The sequence below is a fragment of the Punica granatum genome, chromosome 7 (assembly GCF_007655135.1).
Source record: "Punica granatum isolate Tunisia-2019 chromosome 7, ASM765513v2, whole genome shotgun sequence".
Lineage (NCBI taxonomy): Eukaryota > Viridiplantae > Streptophyta > Magnoliopsida > Myrtales > Lythraceae > Punica > Punica granatum.
In genome coordinates this window covers 17320425-17340483 of record NC_045133.1, presented here as the reverse complement: position 1 = coordinate 17340483, position 20059 = coordinate 17320425, and the positions used below count along the sequence as shown (strand labels likewise).

At 40.8% G+C, this 20059-nt stretch overlaps 3 protein-coding genes across 6 annotated transcripts; 1 reads left to right on the top strand and 2 right to left on the bottom strand.

The window, feature by feature from the left end:
* The first annotated feature begins 2268 nt into the window (after positions 1-2268).
* On the top strand, positions 2269-3570 carry LOC116213167 (E3 ubiquitin-protein ligase RNF149-like). The gene has a single exon (XM_031548013.1). It carries the CDS (start codon positions 2346-2348, stop codon positions 3096-3098), a length of 753 nt encoding a protein of 250 aa, XP_031403873.1. The 5' UTR covers positions 2269-2345; the 3' UTR covers positions 3099-3570.
* Positions 3571-7911: 4341 nt separating this feature from the next.
* Positions 7912-13488, bottom strand: LOC116215662 (SWR1-complex protein 4). 4 transcript variants are annotated; one of them, XM_031551464.1, is made up of 18 exons: positions 13372-13488; positions 12970-13282; positions 12749-12835; positions 12256-12321; positions 12114-12173; positions 11949-12005; positions 11643-11772; positions 11490-11557; positions 11230-11322; positions 11100-11147; positions 10757-10921; positions 10520-10630; positions 10103-10198; positions 9799-9867; positions 9653-9707; positions 9521-9555; positions 9312-9397; positions 7912-8274 (listed from the first exon to the last, which is right to left on the bottom strand). In XM_031551464.1, exons 2-17 carry the CDS (start codon positions 13081-13083, stop codon positions 9320-9322), a joined length of 1332 nt encoding a protein of 443 aa, XP_031407324.1. In that variant the 5' UTR covers positions 13084-13282; positions 13372-13488; the 3' UTR covers positions 7912-8274; positions 9312-9319. The 4 variants fall into 4 exon arrangements, with proteins under 4 accessions (XP_031407324.1, XP_031407322.1, XP_031407323.1 ...); XM_031551462.1 differs by having other exon boundaries at positions 7913-8274; positions 9312-9406; positions 13372-13487; XM_031551463.1 differs by lacking the exon at positions 7912-8274 and having other exon boundaries at positions 8986-9397; positions 13372-13487.
* Positions 13489-15046: 1558 nt separating this feature from the next.
* LOC116212787 (probable LRR receptor-like serine/threonine-protein kinase At3g47570) lies at positions 15047-18856 on the bottom strand. Its single transcript, XM_031547483.1, has 2 exons — positions 15791-18856; positions 15047-15568 (listed from the first exon to the last, which is right to left on the bottom strand). The coding sequence occupies exons 1-2, from the start codon at positions 18498-18500 to the stop codon at positions 15192-15194; spliced, it is 3087 nt and encodes a 1028-aa protein (XP_031403343.1). The 5' UTR covers positions 18501-18856; the 3' UTR covers positions 15047-15191.
* Between the last annotated feature and the right edge of the window lie 1203 nt (positions 18857-20059).

The window sequence follows — 20059 nt, the reverse complement described above, 5'->3', positions numbered from 1 at the left end:
ACTGTATAATTTCAAGTCTGGATTTGATTAGTCATCTTCAGAAATTCCAGCCGTGATGAATTTCAAAATCTGGGAATATTCTTGACATTATCAATCCGACAGGTATCAAGGGTGAAGCACCGCAAGAAATTACCGGTCGATGCACCGGGACAGTCTTATCTATTTCTTAATTTTGACGAGCATCTGCACAGATGCTACCGCTCCAAACTAATTCCATGCCCAATCAAATAATCATCAAGACAAATTTTACATAGAATTCTTTCGACTTTCGGGTTTGCAGCAATGGAGCAACACAAAGCAAATGAACCGATTCCCTTAACAGCAGGAAGTTAGAAGGGACAATCCAGAACTGGACGGACTGCATCTGATTGATTGGAGGGTTACTCCATATCTACGAAACTTTAACTGTTAAGAAGCACTGAAGTTGGGGATGCTGCCATCGTCAATCGGGGACCTTGAGCATACCGAAACTCTCTGATTCAGCGGTGATATTACGGAGTCCAAGTACTCATGTCTAAAGTACTAGGAAGATGAAACAGTTTTCAAACATATATATATATCGATCTATTTTCCTCGTGGATTCTGCATAACTAAACATGGAGAAATTGCGCATGACATTGGTTGAGGAATCTTTCTACCGTCGAATACAAAGCGGGAAGATGTACATAGTTTGCCCGATATCTTCAAAATTCTGACGATTTGTTTCTCTAGTGACATGGAAGGTCTGAAGCTGGTGCGACGATTCGTTAACAAAACATATATCTCCAGTAAGCAAGTCGTTTTCCTTTGAAATTGAGGGCACGTCCACTATAATATTGAATCCGAGACTCATATAATGTCACCGCTGTCCTCTTAAACTTGACCTCTTAGGGGCCAATAGAGAAGCCGTTTCTCAATGGTTCCTAGCTCGAGGGACACGTAATGCCGAAAACTCGAGAAGCTAAAGTGCCTAGCTAACTAGAGATCCTGCAATTGATATTGCTATATATAGGATGCCTATTTGTGGGGCAAAGGAATGACATGTCGTCAGAAAGGAGGCTTTCCGCGACTCGGAGCTCTGAAGAAGCCGTTTCACGAATAGATCACCGTAAAGATGTGCACGGGCCAGGGCCAATTCCCGGGGAGCGGCGCAGAGGAAAAATGGAATAGATAATTAGTTTGAGATTTTAGTTTTCTGCCCTGCACCAATGGGTCGTAGGTGTAATATGCCCTGTTTGCACATTTTAGGCTTTTATCTGCATATCTGTAATATGCAACCCACAGAGACCAGTGAGTGAATTCGCCTAACCACCGAAGCCATGAAGATTTTGTAATGGTGAAATGCACCTGACTCAGTCGGCGTACACATTATTTTCCCAGAAAAGGGACTTCTCGGCCGAACATTGATGTCAAAATTAGTTTTCTGCTGGAGGCGAATGCTGATATTGAGATCGACTGGAGTCTAAGTCAGCTAGTGCCTCTGTCATCTATCAAATGTACTTATTTAATTTACTGTTTGGAAGATTAATCACAGGGTGACAACGAGGAAGAGATCGATAAAGATGTCTGTGATGATCACTATTTCATGACTCGTGCGTAGTTAGCTGGCTGGACTGGGAGAAATAGGTGCCCATTGTGTTCGATGAATTGATAATTGTCCTGTCGACGATGAAGAGAGTGGGTTTCATGCAACAATTCGGTTGATATTTCCTCTTGGAAGAAATTATACATGGAATTTCCCATAGGGGAAAGAAAAAAAAAAAAAAAGAGAGAGAATCGGGATGGGATGATTTTGTTAGGAAAATGTTTACGGATATGTTAGGATCATATTAATATGTGATTTCATTACTTTTGAGTATCGATGGGAGTTGAAAGATTGGAGTGTGTTTTTTAATGGCTCGACCGTTTACTGGTTCATTTTACAATGCTGATTTGAGAATATTGCTCACTCTAATCAAATCGATGACCACGATGTGCAAAGATGTAAAAGTGAATTAAATCGACCGATGAGATGAGAATATATAAAAAAAAGGGCAGAATAAAAATCTATTCAGATCAAGTTTAGGAAACAACGAACAATATTACCGTTGTAACAAAATCAAGAAAACATCCGAGGAAATTCGTTTTGTACTTCTGAACCCGAATTACTTACCGTTAATAATCCGCCTTCTTTCCTATTATAAGAAATTCCGAGAACATTTCAAAAAATCCCAAATTACCGCGTAAACTAAGCTTTCAAATCATGCCCTAACGGCTCTCTCTGTTCGTTAATTCACACTCACCACTCACCCTCTGCTGTCTCTGCCTCTGTCTCTAGCGCTGTTTCTTTCTTGCTGTGTTCGCTTGTTTATCGATTCGTGGCGGCGATGGCATCTCTGTGGGAATTGCAGTCGCAGGTGATCCACTCTAGCACCCACTGCAATCTCTTGGACCACTGGGCTAGCACCACCGACCCCTCCGTCGACACCACGTCGACATCCTCTTCCTCCGAGTTGGAGCTGATAGGAGGCTTCGACTTTTATCTCACCAGAAAGCATCATCGGTTCATTGTTCAAGACCACTCTGGCGATGAGATCATTGTTGAAGAGTTCTACGACTTCTACCCGCGCTCCCACCACCGTCACCGTCTCCCAGTCGTACTCCTCCGCAACCCCCACATGCTCGAGTCATTCCTATGCTGTGATCTCGCCGACCTGGGCCTCGACCCCATGCCCGGGCATGATATCACTGGGGCCGTCCTCTCTGACGTCTATGGTGGGCACACGAAGAAGTTCTTCGCCTCAGTAAACCTGGAGATCACTAAGGTCGAGGTGGTTTGGGTTGAACCTGATGACGGCAGTTGGGTGCAGGCCCTCCCCTATGAAGGACTGCACGGGGCATCGAGCACGGCCATCAGCAAGTTGAATGCAGCGAGCTTCGTTGCCGGGGAGACAGCTGGTGATATTGGAACGTGCGTGGTCTGCCTTGAAGATCTTTCGAGGGGTGGCCCTGAATGTAATCGGGTGAGGCTGACGGAGATGCCCTCCAAGCACGTCTTCCACAACTCATGCATACTCCGCTGGCTTGAGACCAACCGTACTTGCCCTTTGTGCCGTCAAGAATTAGAAGACGATGGATGACTCATAATTAGCAGGAGGAGGATATTAGACGATTCATAACTAGGAGAAGGATATTAGTTAGTGCAGCAAAATTAAGAAATTCTTTTGTTCTTTTATTTTTTCTTTTAATAATTGTTGGGCAAAAATTAATTCTTCTGGAGGCTATTATTTCAATGCAATTGTCATTTTGCTATGGTCGATCGTCCAGCTCCCTTCGATTATTCAATAATTGTCTAGCAACCATAATCTTCTGTTAGACATAGCAAATTAACAGGGCAAGAAAGAAAGATTTGCTATTGCTATCAAAAGAGAACTAGTCCAAGGCAATTCTAACTTATATTAGCAGAAAGAAGACACTCTTTTGGGGAATCATCAGAACTAAATGCGACGAGTTCGATATCCAATGAATGCTAAAAGGTCGATTCAAAGGGTATTTCCTCAAATAAAGCACACACTCTTGTACTCAGTAAACCGACAACAACCGTGTAATAGTATGTTTACCTCGCTTTACTAACAAACTGAGGATAGATTCGTTTAACCGGACAGCTGGTGGGACTGCAGGGGTAGTGGTGGTCTTGCTGGTGCCAGATCGGCCGTAGAATAGCATGTGTGGGCACTGCAAAAAATGGCTTGTTAATTCATCACACTTCAGCTGTAGAAGAGCATACGTGAGCACTGGAAGAAACCATTGCGGGGTGAACTGAAACTTCACCTCAGTGGCTTAAAGAAAATTGTGTCCCAAGTCATGAATATTTGCACTCTCCCGCTTTGAGAATATGTATGCAGATTGAGTTGGAGCCTCAGACCACAAATCAATTTAATGTAGGACTAAGCAAAACATAAAAAACCTAACACAAGCTCTAGAGTTTATAACGAAGAGATGGATATAACATGTGTTTATGGAGAAAGAGACCAAAATAGTATTAACGCAAAAAGACAGACTGACAAGATTCAAAAGTCAATAGTAAAATTCTAAACATAGCAAAACAACCCTTTCAGCTGCTATGGAAGTGAGCAATGCAGTTAGAGGCTGAGATCCAACATATTTCTGAGGAATAACAGAATAAAGGTGCCAAACATGCTCCATAAGATAGAACACATAAGAGATCTGCCCTGTCTTAGCTTGCAAAATCACCACCAGAGGCATTTCCAATCATTTATGTCACATTGCTGCAGCAGTTTTGTGTTCTTACTCTTCTTGTTGGCTATCTTAATATGTACCCTTTGGTGGAGCGAGAAGAAATTAAAGTATGATTAACTGCTTTTCAGATGAGAGATGACCAAATGAAATGGTACCATAGCAACTAGAATCCAAACCAAAACATAAATTTGTCCATCGTTTGCCCTTGGCAAATAAATTGTTGCAGTCATCAGTATCAACAATTTCAGATTGCTGATTCGTTTGGATTCCCGCCATGAGGCTGAGGCCAAAAGAAAAGATGAAGCATTTGTCCAGTTGCTTTGATATGGACCACTGCATCCCTAGTGATAACAGCAAAAGGAAGTGACGAATTGGTTTTCCTCTGGATGTTGATGCTGACGCTATCAAATCTGAAAAAGCAGCTTCCTTGGTTGCTTAGGAGCTGACAATCGAGCCTCAGATTCACTAACAAACGCTTGGAACAAGATGAGAAGATGGGAAAGCAGACTGTCAAGCACTTTTTAGTCCAATTCTCCCTCAAACATTCTATAGCACAGTCATCACTTGGCTTGCTGTTTGGGACAAAACTCCCCACGTTCGATAAAGTTTGACTTGGAGGAAATTCAAATATTACCTTAGCTCAAGTGTCTCTCGGCCTCATAAGCTGTCCTGCTTAGATTCCTGCATTGGCTCCTTGCATGGTATGGGGTTTAATTTTTGTGAGCAACTGGTTCTGTATGCAAGTGAATGTGACTTGCTTGTTAATTTCGGATTGTTACAAGAGCAGCTAACTTACCAAATTAAGGAAAAGAATTACATCGATCAGCTCCATTTTTAAAGAGACTTTCTGATGACTTTAAGATATTATAGTTATTGTTTCAAATAACATCACCGCCTACATCAAAGTTCGCCAGCATAAAGAATGTCAGACACCCAGCATGTATCAACTAATGATGTCTTCGGGACTTCACAGGATCTTGTCACATATGCTACTCTGTGCAGACATGACTTGCTATACCAATTGACAAATGATCTCCAAGGCAGTTGACCCCTTGAGATCACTAAACATGAGTTTTCATCTATTTCTTTCTACAGCAGCAACTGTCAATGCGATTTACGATTATATAACTGAAGAGCACCTCTACCTTTTGGCCAACCAATTCAGTAGAGCACACCAAGGACAAATCTACAACTGAACAACTAAGACAAATAAATTGACCCAAAACCATCTAAAGGTTCCAAGAGGAAAGATTACTCTAGGAAATATTTGCCATTCTCCCATGCCATTATTCTCGAAGAGTGTAAATTGTTTACTACGCATGTGATTTTGAAACACTACTGATCATAAAGAAAATGTATCTAACCGCAAAGAACAACAAAGAATTACCACTCTAAACAACAGAAATTCACCACCTGAGCACAAAATCCAAGCAACAGAAAAACATATTTGAACTGAAAATAAAACTCCTCAAGGCGCATAAAGGCATTATTTCAATTGGCGACTCCATAATACACCATCTGAAAGGAAAGGAAAGATCCATGCATTTACCAAGCAATGAAAATTAATGACAATGTTAAGTAAAGGCAAATGCATTTACCAAGTGGAAGATTGTTGCCAATGGATAGACCGAGATTTTTTTTTTCTTTTTTTGGCAATCAGAGAAGTAAATTGTTGAAACAGCAGATGCAGAGCTTCTTGAGTAAATGTTCATTATAGAAGAAATTGGGGAAATCAGCATTCAATCAGAACCCGTAGGACATGCTTCAATGCAATGGCACTCAATGAGATCACTGTTATCAATTTACATGAGCCTCAAACATTAGAGAGAATATCAAATATAATCGGCAACGATGGGAGAAATCTTCGAGCTGCTTCCTTTGCAAGCAGAGGATATCAAAATTCAAGCAAGGGTGTGCATTAACAGTTTCAGTCAGCATGCCGGAGAGGATAAATGGGAGATCGGAGATTCCATCGGCGAGAGCTGAAACGAAGCAGAATTACCTGAGCAGGCAGCTTCCGTGAGGAATTTAGCTTGTCCGCTTCTTGCTCTTCTTCATGGGAACTGTTCGATCGCCATAGCTCTTCTCCCTCCCTCCATCTCTCTCTCTCTCTCGCTCTCTCGCTCTCTCTCAATCTCCGGCACAGCTCTCTCTGATATAAATCCAGACGGAAATGGGATTTTCAGTTCCCGCCAGAACCTTTTTTTGTATTAATTTTTCATTTAGACCCCTATAGTTTTCTTATATTTCGGTTAGCTCACACTGGATTTCTTCAATTTTTATTTACCCCTACTACTTGGTGATCTTTGCAACTCGACCCACTTACATTCTCCGCACGAGCTCCATTAAAAAAAAGATGTGCAAACGTCGTCACTGAAAAAAGAGTTTTAATATAATAAGAGATCGGGCACCATAACCCGAGATATTAGCTTAGCTCCACTCTCTTGTTGCATTAACATGGCCAGAGGCTCTTGCCATGACATTATATACCGTGTTTTGTAAAGAAACTGCCTTCCGATCGCTAATGTATTCTGGATTTGGTTTCTTCATAATCGATATAATATAAAGTTTTATCCCATTCCCTCAGCAGGAAATCCGACTGGCAGAAACCTCCCATGAAAAAAAAAGGAATTGCGTATTCTAATTAATCGCCCGCAAGCAGCCACAAGTCCTCTTAGGCTTTGTCTTTAAACTGATTAGAGATCCAACTTGGTCTGTATTATCCCAGATTCTTTTTCTTAAACGTCCAACTTGATGACATATGTGCCCATATACTTGCATGTTTCCAACACTTAATCGAGTTGCTTCGCTACCTCCGGCAATTTACGGCAAATCCGTACTGATATTGAACCCGCAAACTAAGCGTGGCTCTAATTACTTCGTACGACGCTCGCCCGTAAACCACATATTTCTAATTCTAACACTGATACCCCTCCAGCTAGCTTTCTCCAATCTTCATTTTCATCATTCACTCAGTCAAAGCTATCGCTGAACGTATATGTTTTGTTATTCTTTTAAGTTCTCGCATGTATCCACTTTAATAAGTAGTTTCAATTATGGTTCTAACCATATAAAATTAATACGTCCGCGTGTAATATGGGAACACTTTTAGTATGTTTGGTGCCAACATTTTATGAAACTAAAGGATTACATGATGAGATATCTTTAAAAAATATTTCATCACATAAATTAATATCAAAATAAGTATATTTTGATATATATTTTCTGAAAGGAATTTTCTAAATTTTTATTTATTTAATTTTCGAAATTATGTTAATATATATTTATTTTGATATTAAAAATTCAAAAAATCGAGAAAATTTCATTCAGAAACAGCAGATTATTTGGTCGTATTTCTAAATAACAACAAAAACACGAAGTAGACCCAGCACGGCCATTTTCACTAGTGACAAATTAAAAGCTATACTGATGCTGATGTGTAATTGACTACATTGGAATCGCAACCGTTAAAATAGTTTTAAATGGGAAAGTTTTGAAAGCCATATAAATAAAATAGAAAGAAAGAATATTCGTCAAAAAAAAAAAGAAAGAAAGAAAAAATGAAAGGAAATTAAATGCACTGTGAAGTTTCTGCGGCTGCCCGTTGCCTCATTTGGCCACTTTTAAATCATACACACCGACCAGAGAACTAGAAAGATGTGGCTAGAAATCAGATGTTTGCTTTGTGCCTCAAATGTGTACCACTGGTAGTAGAATTGGTAGATGTACCCAAGTTCGGCCAAAATAATCGGGCGAATTAAACAATTACAAGGGTAATTCTAAGCGATGCGAAGAGAATAGAAGCGCTCGGATACACCAAGTTTTGAGAAATTATTAGGTGAACTCAATTCACCACTTCATCAATGAATTAAACCATGAGCTGACCGACACGTGTACGTCTGGTCTCACCAAATATTTTTAAAAAGCCCCAATTTTTATTCTATTCAAATTTGACCCAAATTCGATTATCTCTTCTCCTCCTCTCAGTCCCTCTCCTTTTCCCCTGCTTTCCTCCTTCACAAAGCCATGTCCTCGCTCCTCCCTTCCAGTCTCCACCTGACCAATGGCAACAAAAGAAAACAAAATGATAAATCAAACTTCGAAAGCTAAAATAGTGCCGTAGGCCACACGACATTTTTCAATTTTCGATAAATTTCATTGATACGATACAAAATGTTATAAAGTGTAAGGATTGAAACTTTTCGGTGAGTACTGATTTTGTGCTCGAGGGTCAAGGATTTGGGATGACTCTCAGGTGCAAGCACTCCGCAGGGAATGAAGATCGTCTCTCCTCCCTAAGCTAAGCCAGTTATTTCCCCCAAAGTCCCAAACCCTAAAACCGCTCCCTCTGTCTTGGCAAGATGATAGGTCGAACTCGAAACCCTTAATTTGCCGAATAAAATAGATATTGGTATATGGATGACGGAGAAGCACGGACGGAAGAAGAAAAGAAAGAAGAGAGAAGCCGGCAAGGGAGATTGCAAAGGTCAAACGTGAGGTCACCGGTGAGAGGGAGAAGCCGGGAACTTGTGAGGAGGAGAGCAGGGAAATGGAGGTGAGAGAGGATTGTAGCCAACCTTGAAAATAATGAATGTGTGGATTTTTTACATTTGGTAGGACCAACTATACACGTGTCAGTCAATTAACGACTTCGTTCATTGATGACGTCGTGAACCAAATTAACCTAATAATTTCTCCCGAGTTTCGGAGGAAGAACCGTTTCTCCCGTGATTAGACAGATTCTTTCATATTCGGCACGGCAGTTCCTGAGTGAAGGAAAGAAATTCTCATTCCGCTTCACAATTTACAGAAAGATGTACAGAAATGCTCATCAGTTGAAGGTTTCATCAAAACAGTTCAGCAGGCCCCACTGAAACCTCTCACGGAGCAAGTGGAAAGTCTCGGTCCAACCGAGGCTCTCTCTCCATCAACAGTGCAGCGGCTAACGGTCTGCAGATAGCCCACCTAAACCCTTACACTCGAGAAGTAAACCTGTGGCCCACTCCATCAAGATGATTTTGGTCGAGAAAAACATGAACTAAGCTCGAGAATCAGAGCATAGATGAACATGAAAATTACTCCGAAGACCATACCCTACGAGCTACAGATCGGAAGCCTTTAACTTCCGAGGCCTCTTATGAGCAGGCGACGGTGCACCCTCTGATGTCCTCCCTGGCACCTGCAATCCCTAATCATTTATTTCTTCCATCAATAATCATGCGCGAAAACATATACTTTACTAGTGAAGCGCGTATATCTGTTCATATTTATGGGAAGGGAACAAGATGGACAAGTTACGCACCTTGCGCTTCTGATTGTTTTTGCCGAGTCTATCCGCTGCAATTTATTTGCCCAAAAAGCAGCGTGATTGCACAATATACAACATTGATTTAAAATATCAAGGAAAGCAAAAAAGAGGGAAAAGTTTAAGTACCTCCGAAATTTAAGGCCTCGGGCATAAAAGGTCTATCCTGGTCACGATTTGACCGCTGCAAAAGTAAGATGAAAATTAAAGACAACACAGCAACAGACTCGCATGAAAGAAAGGCAAAACACTCAATAGCAGGTAAGGTGACTCACCTTTGGAGTGCCCGGTGCTTCAGAGTACGGACTATCATGAAAAGAACCTTCTGCTTCTTTATTTTGCAACTGACAAAATCAAGACAATAAAAGATTTAGTACAAAAAACTTCATTTCCATCCCGCCAGAAAGACCATATATGCTCGTGAGAACAAGGAAAACATGGATGCACAGAAATAGTGTTTCACCAAGGGTATTGTAATAGCAGGGCATATAATGTTAAAAAGCATATCCAAACTTTTCATCATTAATGATTCAAGGATCGGAGGCATGGGAAATTATGTCAAGCCTAAAACCTGAATACCTGCTTTTGAAGATTCAAAAGAGCCAAAATATCTCTTCTTAATTCAAGATGCTCAGCACACACAGCTTTGGTTGGGACTTTTGGTTTTAGATTGACCTGCAGATCAGAAGGTAAATGAAACAATTCATCCATTGGATAATGGCATTTAATCATTTAGACTTATCTTAATGAGAAAAAAATAATGAAATCTAGAAAAAAGAGCTGACAAACAAAACAATTATGGAAAATAAATGCTTTTTCATAAGATGCACTCGAAAATAGGTCGGTCAGATAAGGAAGAGACACGCAGGGTAAAACAATGAAATTCCGACATACTCCCTACCTACCTCATGGTATTATCACTAATTGCACCCACAGCCATCATACAGATTAGAAAAGAAGAAAAATATCCAATTGTTTAAAGAGAGGTAGACTAACCCCCAGCTCTTGCATTAACTGTTCCACCCGCTTAATAGTCCGAAGTCCTGCAGATGAGCTCGCAGCTTGCACCATTTGATCAAGGGCATATGATCGCAGATATACACGAAGCTGCAGATTTTGCCCCAGTAAGGACACAAGACAGATATATTGAGATGGACAAACAAAATAACAACTTCTTTAATTTACCAAGAATTCTTTGGTTAGCAAAGAAAAAAGTTAAAATGTCAAACATACCATGCGAAGAGAAGCAAGTATAGATGCATTGTCTGCCATTACAACTGAAGTTCCAGGAACAGCAGAAGGATTGGAAGGGGACGCAATGTCACCCGTTGCCATGGCTTTCTCACTGTTTTCTGCACCAGCACCGGCTGTAGGCGGCAAATCAGGCTCTTCAGCACCCTGGAAATTCAGAAAATATATCACATGAATACTGAATCAAAGGAAAGGCAAGATCAAATAATTGAAGCAATTACCCACTCAGCTAATGTATCGTTTTTCATTATCTGAGGTTTTGACATCTTCTTGAACAGCACAAAAAAAGTAGAAAGATCTGATGCAGACATGAGTTGTGACCTACCTTTGCAGCCAAACGTGACTCAGTTATCCTTTTTGCTTCAGCCAGAACCTGTGAATGTAAGAGATGGCAATAAGCAAGAGACAAAAAGTACTCAGTCAAGAGCAAAAAGGCCTCCATGGAACATTGAAACCTCAGCATCTTTTCGGTCCTGTTGTTTTGTGTGAGAGAGGACCATTGACAAAGCACGCTTGCGCTCTATCTCCTGTGACATATTGTAAGGTTCCTGGACCAAAAAACAGGAAAAGAGATAAGAGAGTCAGTGATCCTTTCAATAAAGCATCAGTCTTAAAACAATAAAGCCCAATACAAAGGAAGTTATATCACTTGAAGACGCTCTAGAAACACAAAAAGAGAATAAATACAAGAATAGGTTCTTATATAAGTTGACACCTTTACAACAGGATGCCCTGCAACATCAGCAGGAGAAGGAGCTCTGGCAAGTAATATAGCTCGAGAAACTACAAGAAGAAAGTAACCTCATCATCAGTACTGATGAAAAGAAAAAAATGAACAATTATTCTAAAGAAACTGACAAACATTTACCACTATAATATCGATCCTTCAGTTCCTCCACAGTTCGGGATGATGGGAACCGGTCTGCTATCACGACAAATCGGAGGTCAAATTGCTCACATAGCTCAAACAATTGATCTGTCTCTTCCTTCGTCCATGCCTAAGAGACATGAAACTTATCATTCTAAAGATATTTAAGGTTAACCATGGAAACATTCTCCACAAGAAATAGGCATTTGAGCCCTTCAATTTCCTTCAACAGAACCAGTGCAAGCAGTATGTAAAACAGGACATATATATGTGCAATAAGGAAATGATTGTTAATAGTGCACTCACAGGATCACTCAAGTATTTCTCATACTCCTCGTCTGTGTACTTGACAATATTGACCTTCTGCATCACGTTTAAAGACACACAGGCTTAATTATGTTTAACTGAGGATATAGGTACAGAGAAGTTTCTCCTCAGGAAGAAGAGGATACCACACCACTGGTGCTATACCTTGTTATATTTGGCGAAGGCATAATCTCCTGTTGGTGGGACACCATTCACTACTCTGACCTGTCGATAATGAGAAATTCAAAAATCTCTTTAATAATACCCTTAAAAGTCCTAAGGCACTCGAAGAGATAAGAAGACATACCCAATGGAAGAGCTGCAAGTCATCTTTTCTTGCAGAATTTGTGAAGGGAAGCCACTGCCAGGTTATCTAAGGAAAGAAAAAAAATTCTCTTCAAGTCAATAAAGAAATCAGGACAAGAGGAGAAGCCCCATACAGGTACAGGTGAATGAGCTATGCACATGAGCAATAATGAAAATATTGAAGTGATTATCTCAGAACAATAATTCAAAACCATTCAAAGAATAGTACAATCTGCAATTTGACCCAACAAACTTCAAAACTGAACTAACAGAAAACTGAATCACAATTGAAATCTGTTCAGATGCCTTTGTCCCAAACTCCTTGAACTTAGCATTGAAACATAAAGAAAAGTTTTTGTAACAGCCGAGGAACGTGCAAGCCCTTTGTTCTTAACAAGCAGGAAAAAGACTAACAGAAACTCCACACTCTGATACCGTTTAGAGATGCGTTATATCATATATAATGCAGTTTAATGAAGTAAGTATTAACAGACCTTCTCATCTGAAGGCGGCCGCTTTTTCAATTGAGAGACCTCAATCGACGGCATAAGCGGCGCGATACCGCCCGTAAGTGCATATACCTGCAATCATCCCAAGAAACAATAACACGTAAACCAAACACCGGCAACCAGCAAATGTATGTCACATAAGCCAGTCCATATGCAGAGTGAAAAGAGTAAGAAAGGAGAAGGAGAAGAAAAAGAAGAGGCATCACCTCACGCGAAATGCCATCGGGTTTCCTCTGAGGTTCCTTAGGGGGGCGGGACTTCTTCTCCTGGGGGATGGGAAATTGCGTTTTGGGCAATCCTAGGATGTCCTTCGCATCCATGTCGGCGAACCGCAATTAGGGCTTCCTCAGGCGGATATGGAGGTCGCGCAGCTGCGATTTGTGAACTGCGGAAGGTTGAAATAGGTGCTCGTTAGCTCGATTTCAGTCCTTCCCGGCAACCGGAGCCTCGCCGATCTCCGATTGAAGGATTTTTAGGGATTTAGGGTTTCGGATCGTATCGAGCGCGAAAATTCTTCAACTGATTTAACGGGAACGACATTAGCAGAAATTCATGAAATGAAAATTGAATAAAATTGGGATAATTGCGTAAAAGGACAAAATATTTACACTTAATCGAGAATCTCCCCCAAATGTTTCAATTGTGTCAAAAATGACTGGCGATGTCGAATTTTGCTGCAGACCACGAGGCTATTAATACTAGGTTGATTTGATTTCTATCAGTTTTCTCGACATTTCAGCGTTATAGATCGTATAAATTACAAAACAATGCAAAAAGTTGCATGTACTTGAAAAACTTGGAATGTCGTCATCGATATAGATTGGTTCAAACGGTTCGATACTTGTTTTCTCAAATGAGGTTTCGGATACAAGTCTTATAAATGAAGAAAATCGAATTTTACTCTCTTACGGACCGAATTGGCTCAAACTAGATTAATCGAGACCCGTTGAATTTTTGGATACCATGGTACACACCATAAAAAATTAGGAATATTGTCACCACTATATTTATCTAATATTATGAAGGGAAAATATCACCGTACAACACGTTTTTTTTTTCACGTTGCAACATGAATTCAAATCATTTATTTGTTCACGAAAAATTAAAATATTTTCATCGCACAACATGTTGTTCATATTCTGTCAAGAAAATGACGGGAATGTTGACGTGGAGATATGTTTGGGGTCGCCAGCTGGCTTAGACCACACCGCCTGCTCCAATTGAGGGGTGAGAGTGGCTGGCGAGGAGCCCTTGACGCCCCCAATTTGAGGGATCCCGTCGATGCCCAACCGGCCGCCCAACCCTCGGGGCCGCTCTGACTGCCTCCCTCGATCTCAAATGGGGTTTTTCTCTCTTTTTTTTTAAATTTTTTTTAGCTTATACTTTATTTGTTTACGCTCCTAATTTGTTATTTGTTGCAAAATTCCCCCAACAAGCTGTCACATTAGTATTCCGTCCATTCCCTTCATTTTTTTGATCGAATATGGATGGCATATCGTGCCATGAAAAAAAAAATTCATGCTCCATAAAAAAATTATTTGAATTTGTGCTGCAGCATAAAAAAGCATATTGTATGGTGATATCTTTTCTATTATAAAGAGAAGGTCCGATTAAGCATTATTACCTGCTCAGTGGGTCTATTGTACAAAAGACTAGAGATTCCCGTTGGGCATGAACTGACGGCACTAGAACCTTGAAGTTTTCTCCTCGGAAAGATTGTTAGCTTCTAAAATAAGGTACTCTTAAGTTGGAGATAGATGTCCAAGTTAAGGTTGTATGCGGCCTTTGAGATGTGATTGTAGCCTAGAGAAAATATGGCGGGAGCAAAGAGATTCACCGGCGAAGGGATTTGAGGCGAGCGAAAAACTATGCGAGCTTCATCAGAGAACCGAGTTCAACAGGGATCAACAGTTGGCTTGCTTCTCTTCCTCTGGGAAGGACCTTCCGCGAGTTCAAGACATGCATTACAGCACGGAGTTCTCGACAACAGAACATAAGAAATTTAAGTATGTATGGGTACATGTTTCGGTTTTCGTCGTCCATCTCAGGAGGAAAACAGAATACTACGCAAAAGTTGTCGCCATGGCTCATGAAACATGCTTTTCGTGAAAAAAATCAAATCAAGCCATGAGAAACAAAGGTCACCTTTGCATTGAAATATTCATTTTTAAAGTTGTCGTGCAGTTTATTCACTGGTGATGTTCCTTCTTCCGAAATCATCCCTATCAATTTGGTTTCAGGGTTGTCTTTAGATCATGCATTTATCTTATGAGGATAAAGACCGAAAAGAGAATGAAGACATTTATTTCTTTGACAACTTGAAGTTGGAGAATGTGTCTGATCATTAACTCCAACTGAAAACCTTTTATGACATCATTTATAAGCAACCGATGACTTGAAATGAAAGCATCAAGTCATCAGTTGCTAATTACATATCAAGCATATAGCCTTTCGCTTTGCTCCCTTCCGTGCAAATTTCAAGAACATCCCGAGCCTTTTGCAATTCTAAAGCTGCTTCTCCAATGTCCATCCTATCATTTGGTTGAGCAGCTGAGCACATGAGCCCGACTCTGAGGACTGAGAGCAAGCACTGCTGGAGACCGCCTTGTACTTCTCCCAAGCAAAGCAATGGGTCTAGCACCTGATTCAGCTCATCAGGAGGTGAGCTCTCTACAAATTCACGCAAGCTAAACCCACCTCCGAAAATGGACGCTGTGGGTCTCTTCCCAGTGAACAGTTCGAGCAAGAGAATCCCAAAGCTGTAGATGTCCCCCCGTGTCGATACTCTCCCACCAACACCATATTCTGCATCACAAATAAGGACCCATAGAGTTTGCCTGTTTAGTGATACAAATCCTGCAATCTATCATTCATAGACAATGTAGCTTATTACTGCTAAACTGATGACCTATCAATACAAATGTGAATGAACAAACTGATTTGACAAGTTTCTGTAAGGCTGACAAAGACTGGTTATATACATACATACATATATATATATATATAGACAGAGCATATCAGTTTTACCTGGTGCAACATAGCCAACCGTTCCACTGATCCCGATCGAACTACTATGTGTTCCCGATGCTTTGACAGTGAGAAACTTTGAAAGGCCAAAATCACTTACTTGCGCCGAAAAATCACTGTCGAGAAGAACATTGCTCGGCTTTAAGTCAGAGTGAACTATGACATTGTGGAGATAGTCCACTGCTGCAGCAACATCAATGGCTATGTTCAACCTCTGAATTACACTCAATCTTGTGTCACTGTCATTTCCTTCGATCTCATTTCGGATTGGGTGTAGCCATTTCTCGAGGCTTCCGTTGGGCATGAACTCAAAAACCAGAGCCTTGAAATCCTGTCCATGGAAATCAACCGTCGAGCAAGAAGTGATAGTTTTGACAAGGTTCCGATGCCGAATGCTTCTTAAGGCCTCGCATTCAGCCATGAAACTCTTGCTCGCTCCTTGTTCTTCAAGTTTGAGTACCTTCACGGCCACAATTTGTCCGTTGCTTCTCAGAACGCCTTTGTAGACTACACCAAAGCTTCCTTCACCGATCATATTTGTAGGAGAGAACCCATCTGTTGCTTGAGAAAGGTCAATATAAGATAGCCTAGGGTGATGATCCTCGGTTGAAGAAGTGAAGGCAGTTTCGCTTTTGGACCTTTTCAGACGAAAAAGAATCATGGCAATGATTCCTACTAACAGGGAGAAAATTGAGATTGTGATAGTGATCGCCAAAACTGTCCTCCGATTACGATCTCTCTTTGGTGCACCCCCTTTACATTTGGGCAATTGCAAGGAGGGAGGTCCACCACAGAGATTATTATTTCCAACAACTGAAACCGCACTGAGGTTACGAAATATTCCATTGTTTGGCACTTCTCCCCCGAACTTATTGAAGGAAAGGTTAAGACTTTCGATGAAAGGGAGCTCGGCTAGAAATCCAGGGATTTGCCCCGAAAAGTTGTTTCGTGAAAGATCTAGTACCTTCAAACCTCGTAGTTTTGACATAGAAGGCGGAATGGTTCCTTTGAATTGGTTACCTTCCAAATAGAGGTATTCCAGGACCAGACAATCACCTAAAGTGGGTGGAATTTCTCCAGACAAGTTGTTCTCCGATACATTTAATGTCTCGAGATTCACTAGTTTACCAACCTCAGATGGAATAGGACCAGTTAAATAATTTCCTGCTAGTGATAGACCATTTGAGAGCGAAGACAAGCCAAAGAGCTCCGGGGGCAGTTTGCCGACTAGGAGATTCTCACCAAGGTATAGCTCATTCAGTTGTGTGCAATTCCCTAGAGAAGCCGGCATAGTTCCCTCCAGCATATTGTGTGCAATGTAGAGGAGAAAGAGCGAGGTCAGGTTGCCAAGGGAAGATGGAATCACTCCTGAGAGATTATTCTCACAAAGGTTGAGTATCTGCAGCTTGGAGAATTTTCCGAAGGAGCTCGATATTCTCCCCGTAAGCATGTTTCCCGGGAGCGCGAGATGCTGCAAGTTCACAAGGTTATCTATCCCTGAAGGTATGATTCCTGATATGAAGTTTCCGGCCAGCAGAAGCTTGGTCAAGGTGGACGACAAATTTGCAACAGAATCCGGCAAGATGCCCTGGAGCCTGTTGTAGGAGGCAGAAAACGCTTGTAGTTTGGTGCAGTTTATTAAGGAGGTAAGGAAGTTCAAATCACCCCCTTCTACAGTCCCTAGATTGTTTATTTCAAAATTAAGAAATTCCAAATTCTTAAGGCCTCTCAAGTCCTCGGGGATCGGTCCTACAAGGGTGTTCGTACTGAAATCCAATTGTACAGCTTGAGAAGCATTGCGTATTGTGCTGGGAACCAATCCTGAAAACTCATTAACACCGAAATGCAACCCTTCCAGTTTTGGTAAAGCTAGGAATAGATCAGAAGGAAGGGACCCCCCAAGATTGTTCTGCGCAACCGCGAAAGTTCGGATGGATGAGATATTGTAGAGAGAGGTGGGAATGTGACTAGAAAGATTGTTACCTCCTAACTGGAGATACTCTAAGTTGGAGAGATGTCCGAGTTGTGCTGGAATGCTCCCAGTAATGTGATTGCGGCCTAGAGAAAGTCGGATGAAAGCAGAGAGATTCCCCAGCACAGGGGGTATTTCACCAGTGAAACGATTCAAGAAGAGCACTAAGTCTGTGAGCTTCATCAGAGAACCGAGCTCATCCGGGATTTGTCCCACAAGATTGTTGCCAGTCAAGTATAGGCCCCTGAGGTTTGCACAATTAGTCAAATTTCTTGGCAGCTCTCCTTCAAAAGAATTGTTGCTTAAACGAATAGCCTGTAACCTCGATAACCGACCAATCTCTTGGGGTAGTATCCCGTTCAAGTTATTATCGTCGAGGTTAAGGACTCTTAGGAAGCTAAGATTCCAGATATGAGGAGACAGAGGACCTGCCAGCTGAAGGGATTGGAGTCGAAGTTCAGTCACACGCTGATGCTTCTTACCGCACAAAACTCCTATCCAAGCACAGAAGTGGACTGAATCATTCCAAGAGCGAAGGGCATCAGATGGGTCGGAGGCTATCTGACCTTTGAAGGCCAGCAATGCCTGGTAATCTGTTTCATTGGTAAAAATGAAAGCGGCAGTTGCAGTAGCTGCAACAGCTATTTGATAGAGGATGAACACGTGAACATGTCTTCTCGGAGAGCAATTTGGTATTTTCGAAATCATGTTTACGAAGCTGAAGCTATATATTGACATGCATCGTTCTAGAACTTATATAGATGTGCTAGCCTTGGAGGTTACTTAAAATGCGCTGGAAATTTTTTTTAAAAAAAAAGTCCAAAAAAAAATTCAGAAAATAATATTACCTGCAATATGTGAAAAGTGTTTGCTTGGTTGTTTGTGTTATGCGTGTGAGAGGTGGGGCAATCGTCAGCGACACTGGGTCGGGGGCCACTAGCAGTTAAGGTGGCGATCTCTGGCAATGTCTAATTTCGTACCTTGCTGTGCGGTAACTCATCATGCTGTCTATTATGTTCCTTCTCTCTTTTGATCAACTGGTCTACAGTCCTTGTTTATTTCGAAAGCAGTCTTCACGGTAATAAAGCATCAATCAATAGAGACGGGGTTGACGAATTCTGTTTATGTTGCCATGGCCCATGTCCATTCAGTTGTACGATATTTGTCAACACTTGTAATAATTATTTTTTTGTCTTTTTTATTCTCTAAAATAGGGTTGAATTGGAGTTGAATCTCAATTCAAAAACTAAACACAAGTTAGCTTCTAGAAGGGAGGCGTTTATTATTCGGCTATTGCATTAACATGGCTTCACTATATTAATAATCACATGTGCTTGATGTCTTGGGATTTTTCCGAGCCACTTTTAAAAGGACGTGCCAATATGCATGAGATTTTACAAATAAATATCGATATAAATTTCAAAGACCAAAATTTTCTTTTGACCAAATTATAAGAATAAAAGTCGAAAAGCAGGGACTTAGCTTGCCATATCCTTAGAGCAAAGGCATCATATATCTTTATCAAGAGGCGCGATCGTCGTGAGGTAGCCTTGTTGCACAACTTTGTTTTGTCGGATCTTTTAACATGCCGTGAGGGGTATGCAACCCCCCATTCCTGGCTTAAGGTTTGATCACTTTCTTGGCATGGTGGAAAACAATTGATGTGAAGACATTTCGTGTTGTTTCTCACAGATAGCGCCAATGTTAGGGTCGTGAAAAAAATGGGTCTTGATCATATACAAGCCATGAGCCTGGAGTCTCCACGAATCACCACACAAACAACTTGCAAAAGAGGAGGAGATTGAGAGAGAATCAGAATAGAGGATTGAACTTAGAGTTTAAGGGTACCTAAATGTATGGGATATTCATATTGGGATATTGTAATCTGTATGAAATATTCAATTGCATACAACAAGTAGATATACGTGGCAAATTTAAAATTAGAAATAGTATAATATCTCATAAAGATATTGATAGAACATTCTAGAGATATATTAATAATATTAATAGATGTAAAAGAAATATAGACAGGGGAATATCCTTAATAGGATTTAATTACCAATTTGGGTGTATTAAGATAGACCCAGAATGGTAAGACGAATCGGACGGGTCGGGTCGATTTTCCGATCCCTAACAAATTTCTTAATTTTCTCATGGTCACGTTATTAAGATTCATCAATGACTTCGAATTCCAACCCATTCAAAGAACATTTTTAATAATTTCAAATAGAGTTGTATCCTTTTTTTTTGCATTAATTAATTTTGTTTGCATCATGTGTAGTCATTTTCGTATTTCG